The sequence below is a fragment of the Onychomys torridus genome, chromosome 23 (assembly GCF_903995425.1).
Source record: "Onychomys torridus chromosome 23, mOncTor1.1, whole genome shotgun sequence".
Lineage (NCBI taxonomy): Eukaryota > Metazoa > Chordata > Mammalia > Rodentia > Cricetidae > Onychomys > Onychomys torridus.
Genome location: NC_050465.1, coordinates 40,459,278 through 40,474,833, shown reverse-complemented (window position 1 = coordinate 40,474,833; position 15,556 = coordinate 40,459,278). Strand labels below are relative to the sequence as shown.

Sequence of the window (15,556 nt, the reverse complement as noted above, 5' to 3'; positions counted from 1 at the left end):
GAGCACTTGCCTAGCAAGCACAAGGCCCTGGGTTTGATCCTCAGCTCCACATTAAAAAAAAAGAAAACCATGACTTAGTCAGTACTTAGGAAAGTCAGCACTGTACTGTGGAAAATAGATTCCAGAAGTGTCCACAGAGACAAAGAGGGAAGTTTTTTAAATATGAAAAAAAAACCACAAAAATAACCATATTCAGTTGTGAATGGAGGAGTTGGCATTAAAAACAAATTATGTTATTTTAAAGAAAATTTAACTTGGAAAGAGATCAAGGGAAAATTCACAATTAATGTCTCCTTTGGAAGCTGCATAAATAAAAAGTTGAACACTAAATATAGATCGACTATACCAAGAAAAACTTATATATCCATAAATACTCTAACCTGATGGATTTATTTTATTTATTTGTTTATTTATTTATTTATTTATGAAAGTTGTTTTAGTCACAGCGGCCTACTTATAAGTTCTTAGCTTCTATTTGGTTTTTGTTGTTTTTCGTGGGGGGTTGTTCCTTCTGTTTTTGAAATGGACTTTCACTTTGTAGCCTTGGCTGCCCTGGAACTCTCTTTGTCGACCAGACTGGCCTTGAACTCACAGAGATCAGCCTAGCTCTGCCTCCTGAGTGCTGGGATTAAATTGAACAGCACCACACCCAGCTGGCCTTTATTTAATTTAAATATATAGAGTCAAGAACCCAAGGCACTTCCTTTCAGGTAACATGTGTGAGACTGGAGTGAGATGTGCTGGCTCACAGTTACAATCCTTTGAGCAAGGTGTGGTGGTTTATACCTGTAGTCTTAGCATGTAGAAGGCTGAGGCTGGGAGGTGAGTTCCGGACCAGCCTGGGTTACAAAGAAAAGAGGAAAGAATGAGTATAGTCTGTTTCTGCTGCTGGTTTCAAGCCGTAAGTAACCACTTGTGGAGAACGTCAGTGGTTTGTGTCTGGCCAGTAACAACGCTAATGATGTTTCCTACTTAGGTACAAAGTTACCATTCATCTGCCCGGGTGGGAAAAGTCCAGGAGACCAGGTTTTACAAGCACACACACTGTTTACTGCCACTATTTTGGGTATTTCTTTTTCTGGGAATAAATCCACTCCAGACAGCTTCTTTTGAAAACAAAAATGTAGCTCTTAATTGAGTCCTGATAGATGACCACGGGAACGCTTATTTTGAACCTGACTCCTGGGGCGCAGTTAAAGACCTACTTACACAGGAAAGCACTGTTGTTTCAGCAACTAGAGTAACGGGGACCCTTCTCGGGGAAGCATACACCCGAAATATCCCAACATTGCCCTGGGCATGAGCAAGAGCAATTGGCGAATGGGAATGTTTTTAAACAGCCACTTTGTGTGAAGACTTGTTGAACAGCTAGTTTTCAAGTCAAGCTTTAACTATTAACGTCTAGTCTATCTTTAGTTGGTACTGAGGACCGAACTCTGGGCCTCCTGAACGCAGGTGAATATTCCACTCTGAGCTAGATCCCCACCTCTGTCCATTCTATTTTTAATATCGAGTTTGCGTTTTCCTTCTCTCGGGATTTTAAAATGCCGCACTTAAAAATATCAGAAGCAGCTAACAAGTAAAGGCATGGCTACCGAAGCTGAGACCTGAGTTCCATCCCTCTAACCCACGTGTAAAAGAGAACCAACTCCTACAAGCTGTCCCCTATGGCACATGCAGGTGCATCTACACACACACCAACAAATAAGCGTAATTAAAATTATTCATCCTCCAAAGTAAGATGGAAAAGACGTCACTGTATCTGATCCTAGACTTTTCCTGAAGAAGCAAAGAAGTATCTGCTATAGTACCAGAGAGAAGTTTTCCTGAATTATCTCCACTCAAATCTAACTCCTAGAAAGGACAAGGAGGACCGAGGCTGCGCTGGCCGTAGCCCAGAGTTCAGGCTCCCCGGGCTCTCCATCTTCCAAGCCGCATTGCGCTCAATTTCTCCAGTTCTTCCTGCCTTCGAAAATCTCACCTCATCTGTCAGTGTTTCCATCTTCGACCCCTATCATAACTCTCTCCTGGGTAACACTTAAAATGTTTAGTTGAGAGGTTTGAAACAGTGACCATGAAAAGTCAATACTGCTGAGCCAGGCAGTGGTGGCACACACCTTTAATCTCAGCACTCGGGAGGCAGAGGCAGGTGGATCTCTGTGAGTTCCAGGCCAGCCTGGGCTACCAAGTGAGTTCCAAGACAGCCAGGGCCTCACAAAGTGGCTGTTCAGAAATATTTGGCATGTGTCGCCTGTATGTTTCCTGTCGGGGGGGGGGGGGGGGCGCATTTCTACTTCTGTGTTTATTTAATGAATGTTTATAGTGCACCTATCAAGTGATGCAATACCAAGACAGATAAGACACAGCAATTCCCTGGGAGGTATAGCCTGCCAAACCCAGGAGAAGGACACTGTCACTAGTACTGTGGAGAAGAAAACCCCTAGATCTTTGGCACTGTGTGCTTAGAGGAAATAAGATAATCGTCTCACAAGTATTCGAATGGAAACAGTACCAACCATGAAAATCACGACTGCTAAATCCCAAATGATGTCACTGACTACTTCCTGTCAGATGCTTCAGAGCCTATGCACTGACTGAAGGATCAATTCTGAGTCTGTGCATTTGGCCCAGGTCAGACAGAGGCAGACATTCACAGCTGCGCCATGACCCGGGCTCATGGTTCCTAAGTGCATATTTATAAGAATGGGCCTCTTAACCTCTGTCTTAATCAACACCAAATAGTGCTGCTGTATGCTTTTTGTCTTAAATTAACCTCTCCTTTAATAATGGTGTTGTAACCAGGTGGTGGTGGCACACACCTTTAATCCCAGCACTGGGGAGGCAGAGGCAGGCGGATCTCTGTGAGTTCGAGGCCAGCCTGGTCTACAGAGTGAGCTCCAGGAAAAGTGCAAAGCTATGCAGAGAAACCCTGTCTCAAAAAATGAGATTGTATTTGCTTCAGTTATTCTGGGGAGTGCCCTGGGACAGTGTTTACTTTTGCTCCCACTGGAAAGATTATTGTTAACCATCTCCAAAAATCATGCTATAAAATTACTAGTTCTTGCCAAATACGGCAGAATTTCAGAGAAAAAATGTGGTCCTGTCTTTGTAATTCCCAAAGCGTTAGTTCTGTTTGGCAAATCATGCCGATACTGAGACGTGATCTTGGAGGCGGTGTTCTTGAGAGGTTCTCGGGTGGCTTGGAAGTGCGGCTTAGCCCGTCTCCTCGTGGCCTCCCGGTGGACTGAAGTTTGGTTGGTTGAGTCACACGTGGGGTTCACCTTGGTCACCGTCTCTTTAAACCTCAGGTTAATGCTGCTGCCAAGAGAGGAATGAAGTTTGTTGGATTTGTGTCACAGTGTCACCTGCCGTCTAAACACTGTAATGGAACCAGCCACGGTGGAGATGCAGAATCGGGCCCACACGGGAAACCCGGTTCTCACGACAGCCGCAAAAGCTGGAGTGAAGGAGAGGTCAGTGCACAGTTGTCTGACAGCGGAACGGAGGAGGAACCTCCTTGCGAAAGTGGACGGAAGACAGAAGGAAACAGCAGCCCCAGCTACTCTACACCAGAGCGGGGAGGAGGTAACGGCGTGGAGGGAAAGAGGCGTACTCTGTGTTCCCCAAACGCTACCGTTATTTTAAAGAAATAGAAGTCAGCGTTCATTTCTGCAGGTTATGCAGAATTCTAATTCTTGCGGGGTTGTTTTTAAGTCATTATAGCCAGGAATAAGGCAGGGTAATGTTTCAAATATGCAAGCCAGCCACATAATGCAGTCACCTAGCCCTCTTCTAAAACAAAAGGTTTACCTGTGTGTGCCTTTAATCCCAGCACTCAGGAGGCAGAAGCAGGCAGCTCTCTGTGAGTTCAAGGCCAGCCTGGTCTACAGAGTGAGTTCTAAAACAGCCAAGCTACACATAGAAACCTTGTCTTGAAAAACCAAAAAAACAACCAAACAAAAAAGAGACTTGACTGAGAAAGTAGCTTGGTTACAACTGTCTGGTAAACAGTGTGTGAGAATCTCAGTGCAGGCCTTTCCCACTTCACGCATGCTCTTCACCTCTGAAATCGATGGACTTGCTTTGATCATCCCTAGAATAAGACAATGGAATGTCATGATGACTCAGTTATTATAACAATAGTGCCCACAGCCAGAAATAACTGTAGACAATAGTTTTGTACTTCTCTGCCACGTCTCAAGTTTTCCCAAGAAACTGAGAGTATTTTTCTCTTTTATTTTTTTGACTGGGCAAAGTTTCCTGACATCTTTGCAGGAATGTTTTTTTTTTTAAGCAACATCAAAGAAAATTAAAGACCCTGTAAACTGGAGTAAACGCGGCCTCTGGAGACACATGGCTGCATTTCTTTCTCGAAGTGACAATTGCCGAGCCTCCCTCATGGGGCTGGAAGGGGAAACAACCTAGTGCCTGGCACAGCTTCTGCTGTAGCAGGCTCACAGCTGCTCCAAACCTTGACCAGCCCTGGCCTTGGAGGGCGCAGTGGAGTCTGGGCCTTCAGGGTCCGCACTCAGCATCCTGTGCGTAGCAGAGATCCATTTGAGCACAATCATCTAGAGAAAAAACCAGGAGATTAAAATATGGGACAGTATACTGTTAAAGTTGTGTTGGGTTTTGCTGTTGTTGTTGGGTTTGTTTGTTGTTGTTTTTTTCCTTTGAGCTCAGAACCAAACCCAAGACCTTGCACTTGCTAGGTGAGGAGGTCTCTCCCCTGAGCTAAATCTTCAACCCTTGTCTAGGCATTTTTTAAACAGTAAAGTAAGTGGTAAATAACTGTGTATTTTAAAACTAAAAGCTTTCATGAGAACAATAAATACCAAATTCATTCTAGCAGTTATTTTCAGAGACTGGAATTGGTAACTACATGCTGCTAGGTACACACTATGTAGTAGCCTCCTCTGTGTCCATTGTCTTATTTCTGTAAAGAAATAATTCAAAGCTAATGTGGCATAGGTTAACATTTAATTAAACTGAGTTGGGGGTGGGGAGGGCATAAAGGTAGCTCAGTCAGTACATACTTGTCCCACAAACATCGAATCTTGAGTTTGATGCCCAGTTCCCCCAGAAAAGGCAGATGTGAAGGGCATGCTTGTAACCCAGTGCTAGACAGGTAGACAAGATGGCCAGATCATGAGCTCTGGATTCAGTTAGAGACCTTAACTCAAAACCTAAGATAAAGAAGGACTGGGAAAGATACCAGCATCAACCTCTGGTCTTTCTACATGTGCGCACACACCCATGTTACATGCATGCACCCACACACACGCACACAACACAAACATGGACACAGATATACACACATACATTTTTTTAATTGAGTGGTGGGCAGTTTTATTATTTTCTCTATTTATTTGTATGTTTGTAATGTCTCATGAAGAACAAATTGTTTAAGAATTTTGGTTGGTAAGATTGTAACTGTCCTCCCCGTCCCTTTTCCTGAATGCCTATGCCCAGATCACAAGCTGTACATGGTCTTCAATGCTTTTGACGAGGATTCAGCCTGCTGGACCTACCAGGAAGGTGTCCTGTCCATGAAAGTGACGAGGAAAGGAGCCGTCATCAACACCCTTGAGGCCAACTGGCTAGAATTAACTACATTTTATTATAAGCAAGGCTTGTCTTTAGTTGACTCCTTTGTATGTTGGGAGACACCTAAAGGTGAGTTTTACATTTGTATGTAAATAATCTGCATTTGTGTCAAAACTTCTCAAAGTATCTTTGCCTTTCAAGTTCTGTGGCCATAAGGATGGGTATAACTCTTTAAAAAAAAAAAAAGGATCTGAGTCATTGTGCAGCTCTGTAGCCTTAATTTAAAAGTGTTGGCCAGTGATGATGCAGCAGGTAAAGAAAGCTGCAGCCAAACCTGACAACCTGAGTTCAATCCCCAGGACCCCTGGTAGAAGTAGATCCAAACTTCCCAAGTTGAGCTCTGGCCTCCACATGGATGCAGAGGCGTGCACATGGCACATGTGTGCCCACACACACAGCAAACACACATAGAGATAATTAAAGTGTGAACCCTTGACTGGTGTAGAATTGTAATGTAATGTTTGCTATTGTGTAGGAACCATCAGGAGCAGATACACCATGGGGGGATTGGCCAGTAGAAATTTTTAAGAACAGTGTACTACAACAGCCCAGTCAGGAAGCTCAGGGTAGCATCCCATAGTTAGTATCTACATTTGATACATTATCCCAATTTGTGGCAGTAGGTACAATATATATAGATAGTGTATTTCTGGCTCTTTCTAAGATTTGTACAGAAAAGAAATCAGAGGTATGGACTCACTCTCTGTCTCTCTAATCTTTGTTATTGAGTTACAATGTAGTACAAAACCAGTCTTATCTATCACAAAAACAAACAGAAGACTTCCCAAAATGAGTTTAAGAGAGAATAGTATTCAAAGAAACAAAAAAAGAGTGGGCATCAGGAAGATGGGGTTGGGATTACTAAGGACCTGAAGCTCCTCGAGGTTGGAGCCAAGAGTGAAGGAGAAATCAGACACGATGTTGTGAGACCACCCTGGAGCTCACTTTGTAGCCCAGGCTAGCCTCGAACTCACAGAGAGCTCACTTTGTAGCCCAGGCTGGCCTGGAACTCACAGAGATCTGCCTACCTCTGCCTCCCGAGTGCTGGGATTAAAGGCCACCTGGCTGAGACCACCCTGTTCTTTAACCAGCTTTCTAACATCTCCCTTGATGTGACAGATGGCGGGGTGGAGCGTACTGGGTCCAGGAGTCACATTCCAGAAGATATCCTTTTAACTAGAGCCAAACCCAAGGTGTGCTTCTAACACAGCTTTTCCTTGCAGAGATGACTGGCACACAACAGGTGCCCAACAAACACTCAGTGCTTTCCAGTCACTGGAAACGTCTTCCAGTTTGGTCTGGTTTGGAAATAGCAAGGTTTAGTGAGGAGGAAGAGGCCGTTAGAATCCGATGGAGCAGGGCTTAAGTTCTTCTTGTACTTACTAGTTCTGTGAATTGGGGAAATCGGGTGGGCTGGCAGAAGCTGCTTCCTAAAAGGGTATGAGAACCGTGCAGGTCAGATGCCAGCACCGAGGCAACAGCGTGGTTCATTTTCTGGTGAGTCCTCCGTCCTGGCACAGGTCACGTCACGTGCAGTGTCCAACGTTCCGTGCGGACCATCGTCTGTTTGGAGCCTGGTTTTGTGTTTCCCCTTGCTTCTCCTTCTCTCCCCTCTTTGCAGTAGTGCCTGAGTTGGAGACATTACACATTCTGGTTAGCGACAAACCGCCTAAGGAGAGGCGGACTACTCTTTGTCTCTCTCAGGCATTCACGGGCTGCAGCAGTTGCTCAGCAGACACCACGGCTGGGTCTGGCAGCGTTAGTTCTCAGAGCCCCGGGGAGGTCTCCCTCCTTCCACAGCTCTGGAATGTCCCTTCAGACATGGTTTCATACAACCTTTGCGAAACCTCTACTCAGCCACCTCAGTCTTTGGGGTCTGGACACCGGTGTGTCACTAAGACTTTCCCGGGACTGACCAGTGTCCGTCATTGTGAGAATCAGGAGGACTGAATTGGGCTCTCTGTTCTGAATGTGTGGTGCCTGGCATCTCAAACACACAGGGAAATAATGAGTGTTTACTGTGTCTTGCTTTTATCCTCATCCCAAACACTGTCAGAAATCAGTTCACTACAGAGAACATAGAACTACGAATCCAGACACTGCCCAGAATCTTATGAGCTCCCAAATCACACTGGAGAAAATGCTCCAGAAACAAAGGGGAGGGGACATACTGGAAAGTGACCCACCTTAGCAGGGTGTGACAGTATAATCTGTGGGATTCCTCTACAGGGTCCTTCCACACGATCTCCGTCTTCTCTGTTTGGAACATTATCCTAGGGATGCACACACACACACACACACACACACACACACATACACACACACACACACACACTTACAAAAGTAGGAAAAATATTCAGAGTTCACCCAACAGAATATTGTGACTAGAGAATCAGGGACCAGCAGGGTGGCTCACAGGAAAAGGTGAAGCCTGGCCACCTGAGTTCAGCTGTCCAGGACCCACATGACAGAGGAGAGAACCGACTCCTACCAGCTGCCCCTCTGATCTGCACATACATGCCATAGCATGCACACACCCACACATGTGTACACACACCAACACAAACATACAAGCAGGAAGGTAATAACCACAGTGCAACTAGGAAACTACAGGATGCAGGCAAGTGAGAGCCAGGGTAGATGATTCAGGGCAAAGAGCACAGAGCAATCAAGGAGAACCTGAGAAGTTTGTGTGGCTGGAGCTGGGTATGTAGGGAAAGCTGGTTCTAGCCGAGGTGGGCGAGGTGGGTGAGGTGGGCAGGAGCCATCCAGGCAGAGTCCTGTACATCGAGAAAGCAGTGGCAAGGCTGGCATGTACGTCCAACTTGCTGTCTGCCATCATCATCCTAAACCTTGCATGGAATAACTCATTTCATCCACATAAGTAATCCAGTGAGGACCCGAGGCGGACAGCCACTAAATCACGTGTCCACATTGGCACAACGAGGAAGCAGTGTGGCCAACGAGGTGGAGTGTGTGTGCTCGTTTTTTAATTAGTTAATTAATTCTGTGAGTGTGAGGGGTGTGTTTGCCACCGTGCCCCTGTGGAGGTCAAAGGACAGCTTACAGGGATAACAGTTTTCTCCTTCTACGATATGAGTTTTAGGGACTCATATCCTGGATGTTCACCAGTGACGCCTTTGTCCATCTCCCAAACCAGAGTGAGTGATCTTCACCAGCATGCAGGATATTTATTTCCATTCATTAGCTGAACATTTTAAAGGGGAGTCATAATCTGATCTGCAATTTATATGCATAGATGTTTGACCTGCATGTCTTTGTGAAGGAGTCAGGTCCACTGGAACTGGAGTTAAAGACAGTTGTGAGCTGCCATGTGGGTGCTGAGAATTGAACCCGGGTCCTCTGGAAAAGCAGCCAGTGCTCTTAACCCCTGAGCCATCTCTCCAGCCCCTGATCCACAATTTAAAAAGACTTCTCTGGCCTCGTTTTGGGACATGGACCATAAAGGGCAGGAGTAGAGAGGCTGATGTCTCTCTACTTTACCTTTACATCGCCAGGACAGAACTCAGTGACTACGGCAACTCATGAATTTTTTTTTAATTTGGTGCTCACAGTTGCAGGGGTTAGAGTCTGTGACCATCATGGCAAACAGCAAGGCAGCATGCAGGCATGGCACTGGATCAGTAGCTGAGAGCTTACATCCTTATCCTCAAGTAGGAGGCAGAAAGAGAGCACTAACTGGGAATGCTGTCGATGCCCAAGTGCCCAGTGACACACCTCCTCCAGCAAGGCCACACCTCCTCATCCTTCCCAAACAGTTCCACCAACCAGGGAGCAAGTATTCAAATAGATGAGTCTGTGGAGGCCATTTTCATTCAAACTCCACGGCTGATGTCTCTAGCAGTCCCTAAAGTGACTCATTTTGATAAGACATACATGATGGAGACACAGACTAGCAATGACCATGCACACCTGCCCTCCACTTCACAGATGGTCCGAGTCTGCCTTTGAACAGCTAAATAAGAAACAGGACATATAGACCAAAAATTCCAGAAGTGGGGTGTTGGTGTTCCTCACATTTACATTAATATCGTTGTCGTGTCTAGCTGAAAGGCATATGTAAGATCACATGTCCAAGACGGGTAACCCATTCTCAGGGGATCCTTCAAGCTCACACTTTTTGACCCACACCAAAGTACCCTTAGGACCTTCCCTCCTGTGCCAGGGAGTGTAGTGGTCACAAGGGCACATGTTTGCAGGATAAACCTCCCTGGAACTTTAAGAAATGGGGGGAGATAAAATCAAGTTTGTTTTGTTTTTAAAGAAAGGGAGGGGTGGACAAGCATGTTATTTTTTAGATATGGTAAATGTATCTGTTTCTGTCTTGCGGTGCTGGGGTCAATCCCAGACCTCACCAATGAGTGGCAAGCACTGTACAACTAAGCTAGTTCCCACTCTGAGAAAGCATATCATCAAGGGACCCAGGCCGACCTCAAATTCAAAATCCTCCTGCCTCAGCCTCCCAAGTAACTGAGACTATAGGTGTGTACCACCCATAACTAGTCAAGATGAATATATTAATTTTTTCTAGCCTACTTTTTTTTTTTTCACCAGAGCTGAGGACCGAACCCAGGGCCTTGCGCTTGCTAGGCAAGTGCTGTACCACTGAGCTAAATCACCAACCCCAAATATATTAATTTTAAGAGACTTTTTTGTGAGGATTTTTTTTTTTTCAGAGCTGAGGACTGAACCCAAGGAGCACTCTACCACTGAGCTAAATCCTCAACCCCTGTTTGTTTGTGTTTGAGACAGGGTCTCTTGCAGCCCTAGCTAGCCTGGAGCTCACTATGTTGACTAGACCGGCCTAGAATTCATAGAGATCCACCCGTCTCTGCCTCCCCAGTGCTGGGATTAAATTGGTGTGCCACCACACCCAGATAAGATGAATATATTTCAAAGGAATGCAAAAGTTGCATTTAAGACAGAACATTGACATTAAAGAAGATGCAACTCACTTCCATCCCTACCCAGAAGTAGGACACAAATGCATTTGGCTGGTGTTGGTATTCAGCAGAAGGAGGAAGACAGACACAGAGAGAGAGAGAGAGAGAGAGAGAGAGAGAGAGAGAGAGAGAGAGAGAGAGAGGAGAGAGAGAAGGCTGTTTGCAGTGATCCCTCCTTCCATTCCCTGGAAACTGAGTCCCTCCCCGACAAAGCATTCCCTGACACTCACTCTGGCCACCATCTTTGTTGGGAGAATGCTTCAAAAACTGAGAACTCTCCAAGAACTGAGACTCAGCATCGATGGCCCTCGCTAGTGTGAGCACGGAGAGAGCCAGCCAGGCATTCTAAAGCAAGGACTTCGGATTTAACTGAAGTCGGTCATACAGAGTCAAATGCGTCTGTCCGATGTGTGACTAAAGAGAATATACAGATTCAAGATCAGAACATTCATAGGATTCCAGAAGGCTTCCCATGACCCTTCCCAGGCAGGGTCACATCCACTCAGATAAGCACCCATCTGTCTGTCTCCTCACCACTTGCTTCTGGGATCCTGTCTTGACTCTACAAAGATTGAATTAATCTACATATTGCACTACTTTGCCCCACTTGCTTTTTTGACTCTGTCTCACTCTGCAGCCCAGACTGGCCTTGAACTCGCAAAATCCTTCGACCTTAGCCTCACAGATGCTGAGATTACAGGCGTGAGCTCCCCCACACAGCCAGGTCGTATCTTTTGTGTCTGCCTTCCTTTGTACAGCATAGTTTCCCTGAAATTCACTAACAGTAGTGCATTGCAGTGAGCGTAATCTTTATTTCTGCGTTGTCTGGATTACTACCCTGCTTTCTTCAGACCAGTGGGTTTAGTAGTGGGTCAGTGAGGTGGTTGATGACTAAAGGTTTGCAGCCATGACTGGGTTCTGGGATCCACAGAGGGAAGAGAGAGAGCGCTGGCTCCCCAAGTTGTCCTGTGAACCCCACAAACACCACGGGTTAGACATACACACACACACACACACACACACACACACACACACACACACACTATATCACATACACACACACATACTACATCACATACACACACACACACACTACATCACATACACACACTACACTACACACACACACACTACATCACATACACACACACACATACACACACTACATCACACACACTACATCACATACACACACACACACACACACACACACACACACGATAGATGATGGATGGATAGATAGATAGATAGATAGATAGATAGATAGATAGATAGATGATAGACAGACAGACTGACAGACAGATGATAGCTAGATAGATGGATATAGATAGATGTAATTTTTTTGTTTTTAAAGTTCAGGGCTGAGCGTGGTGGCACATACCTTTAATCTCAGAGGCAGATAAATCTCTGAGTTTGAGGTCAGCCTAGTTTATTCAGCAAGTTCCAGACTACCCTGTCTCAAAAAAAAAAAAAAAACCCACAAAAGTAAGAAGTGCCTGTGCTTCCAATGTTGAAAGCAGGAAAAGTGACTTTCACACTGTAAAGTCCAAAAGGAAAGAGGGCACATTGTAACTATAATTACTGCAATATAGAATTATTTCAAAATCCACAACCCTGTTCCCATGAGATCTACAGCCCTAACTCTCAACTCTGGCTCTGCCAGTGACTGTGGTGTGACAGGGGAACCACAGCCAAAGAAAGGAAAGTGTATGTTGCAAGCAGAGAGCCTTTCCAACTGGTCAATTAAACTTTGTTTCTAGGAGCCGTCTCAAAAGAACACACATGCTCTGTTGCATTCTTCCCTAAACAAAAGCAAGACAGGCGTGGTGGTGCAAGCCTTTGATCCCAGCACTTGGGAGGCAGAGAGAAGCAGATCTCTGAGTCCCAGGCACTCTTTATCTACAAAACAAGTCTTAGGATGGCCAGAGCTACACACAGAGATCTTGTCACATACACACACACACACACACACACACACACACACACAAATTAGAAGAAAAAAAAAAGCAAGAACCAATTTGCTCTCAAATTTTAGTCTCTTAATAAATATTAAAACTAAAACTGACATTAAAATTAGTTTTGTCTTTATCTTTAAGCTTAATCATGTGAAAACCTTGCCTTTGCCAGCCTTTATTATTCAGAAAACTATCAAACAGGAATTTGTCTTAAGACAAATCGTGCTTAAATGAGATGGTGACAATAAAATAGACTGTGCTGATAAATTAGAAAATACGTTCCTTATTAAAATACAAGCATAAGGTGCAGATTACACTTGGATCATATAAAGCAGTGTGTTCCCCATTCACCCAAGGGGAACTGACTATGAGTAGACCATGATGTAAGTTAATCGGAATATCTGTTTTGAAATGACAGTATTTACTAAAGCTTCTGATGTATGACCACATATTTATAGGCAAAGACAAATGTCCTAATTTTAAATCATTATTATATAATTAAAATATATACATATTATAATTGTAACAAGACAGTTCTGTTTTCTATGACAAACAGGGAAATCTGATGTGACATGTGCTATAAAACCCACAATGTTTACCTAGCACATGACCATGAGAACAAAAAAAATGTCTTCTATTGCAAAATAGGAGACAAAAGAATTTCCATTAAATCCTTTAGTTTAGGCCAGATGGTTAATGTCAACTATTCAAGAAAAAAATCAGAGCGGCCTTCCCTTAAAACTTCCTTCCGGGCAGGAATTCTTGGACAATGACTTCTGTTACAGTCTTCCTGTCGCTGTTGTGGGGGACTTGGGACTTTTTTTAAATAAACTGAGGTAAAGAATTGTTCCATGTTTATGATTCTGTGTATGTGATACATGTGATACATGTGATACATGTGTGCACTTGCCCAAGCCTGTGCATGTGGAGGTCAACATCCCATTATCTTTCTCTATCACTCTCCACCCTATGTTGGGGAGCAGTGTCTCTCACTGAATCTGGAGCTTGTCATTTTGTCCAGGCCAGAGGTCAGCACACCCTGGGTCTGCCTGTCTCTGCCTCCCCAGTGCGGCTTTTATGTGATGCTGGGGCCCAGGTCCCTTCCTATGCCTGCATATCAAGCATTTTAACCACTGAGCCTTCCTAGTCCTGTGCTGATCATTCTTAATGCTGATTTTAATATTGTACCTGTGACTTCAAGAATTAACATGTTTCATGTTTCCATTGGTGGTATAATACAGACCAGAAACAAAAATTTTGTTTGAAGTTGAAGGTCATTTCCGTATGCTTCTGGGATTGACATTCCATCCATGCTCATAGTATTTAATCTTGTTTCGGGTATGGTAGTTTCATGTATATGTTTGACTTTATTTCGGTGAAATCCAAAACTGTCTTTACCTATGGGGAAAAAGGAAATCTTAAACAAAAGGACTCAACAAAAAATAAATTTTGTTTTGTTTAAGTGGGTTTTCTCAGTAAAGCTTCTTTTTTACTTATGTGTGTGTATATGTGTCTATGTGTGTGCATACATGTGCTCTCACATCCATATATGTGCAAGTGCCCATGGAGTCCAGAAGAGAGTAGGGAATCCCCTGAAGCTGAAGCTATAGGCAATTGTGAGCCACTCAATGGGGTGCTGGGAACTGAACTCCATCCTCTGGAAGAGCTGTGGGCACACTTAACCTCTCCAGCTCATTGTACTGTTGGAAACAGCATCTCATGTAGCCCAGGCTGGCCTCAAACTTGTTATGTCGCTGAGGATGACCTTAAACTCCTGATCCTCCTGCCTCTGCTCACAAGTCCAGGGATTACACATGTGAGCCATCTCACCCAGCCTCTGCTGCCATGTGAGGCTGGGACTGACCCTGGTGCTGCACACACACGAGCTTCCAACTGACCAGTTTTTCTCCCAGCTCGCTACAGTAGTTACCCTAAGGATCTTGGTGATGTTTAGAAACAAGTGTCATTTACTTATGACTCTTCTGAATTGTATCCTTTCCCTGACAGGGGACCATTTGCCTAAATCTCTGGAAGGATTTTTTATCTATGAAGAAGAAGGTTCTGGGGTTCCAGGTTCTAACAAGAAAGGAAACGATGCCATTGTGGTGGAGCAGTGGACCGTCATTGAGGTGAGCTGCAGTTTCGGAGAGCTGCTTTCCTTCTGTGTTTCATTTTACATCCTAAAGATCATCATTGCAGCTGGGCGGTGGTGGCACACGCCTTTAATCCCAGCACTCGGGAGGCAGAGCCAGGTGGATTTTTGTGAGTCCGAGGCCAGCCTGGTCTACAGAGTGAGTTCCAGGACAGGCGCAAAGCTACACAGAGAAACCCTGTCTCAAAAAACAAAAACAAAAAAAGACCATCATTTCATTGCCTGGTACACACAGTGCCCCTAAACCCAGATAGTCCAATATCATCAAAAAATAATGGACAAAATTCTCCCATACGCTTTACCCATGTTTTCAAGCATTTCAGTAAAATAACAACAAAAAAATTTGTCTACACCAAAATAAAAGTAGGCTCCCCCAAGTGTGAGATGGCAGCCCCAAACATAACCCCCTGATGCTGGAATCTTCACTACAAAAATGCCTTGATAATTGATTGGAAATAATAATTCAGTCCCAACTAGTCTTTAACCTCACAGCAATCAACATGATGCATTGTTTTTAACCTTATGAATTGGTTTCTGAAGTAAAAACATCCACAGGTTTTCTCACACATGCCAAGCCAGATGTGTGCACCTAGCACTGTCCTTTACAATCAGAATGACATTGTTGCTGGGTTTGTGCATTTATGAATTCAGATGTCACGGACCACTGCCCTTGAAGTGGCCAGACACCTTCAGGTATATCTATTGCATGTATGAGGCCCTCACGGACAGGGTCTTTCAAGGAAATGCTTGGACTTTGTGGCCTAACAAAGGCCATAGAGGACAGAACTCGTTTTCATAGAAACTGGAAACCCCACTGAAGGGCTTTGTGGAAAGGTATGGGTGATACGTAACGCTGCAAGTGAGAACCAGCTGCAAGT

At 44.5% G+C, this 15,556-nt stretch overlaps 1 protein-coding gene across 1 annotated transcript in view; it reads left to right on the top strand.

The window, feature by feature from the left end:
• Positions 1-15,556, top strand: part of Rftn2 (raftlin family member 2) — a 62,607-nt gene that overhangs the window by 19,773 nt on the left and 27,278 nt on the right. Inside the window, exons 4-6 of the mRNA XM_036173617.1 lie at positions 3,309-3,585; positions 5,473-5,676; positions 14,534-14,655. Coding sequence (XP_036029510.1) covers positions 3,309-3,585; positions 5,473-5,676; positions 14,534-14,655 — 603 coding nt within the window. The remainder of the gene's footprint in view (positions 1-3,308; positions 3,586-5,472; positions 5,677-14,533; positions 14,656-15,556) is intronic.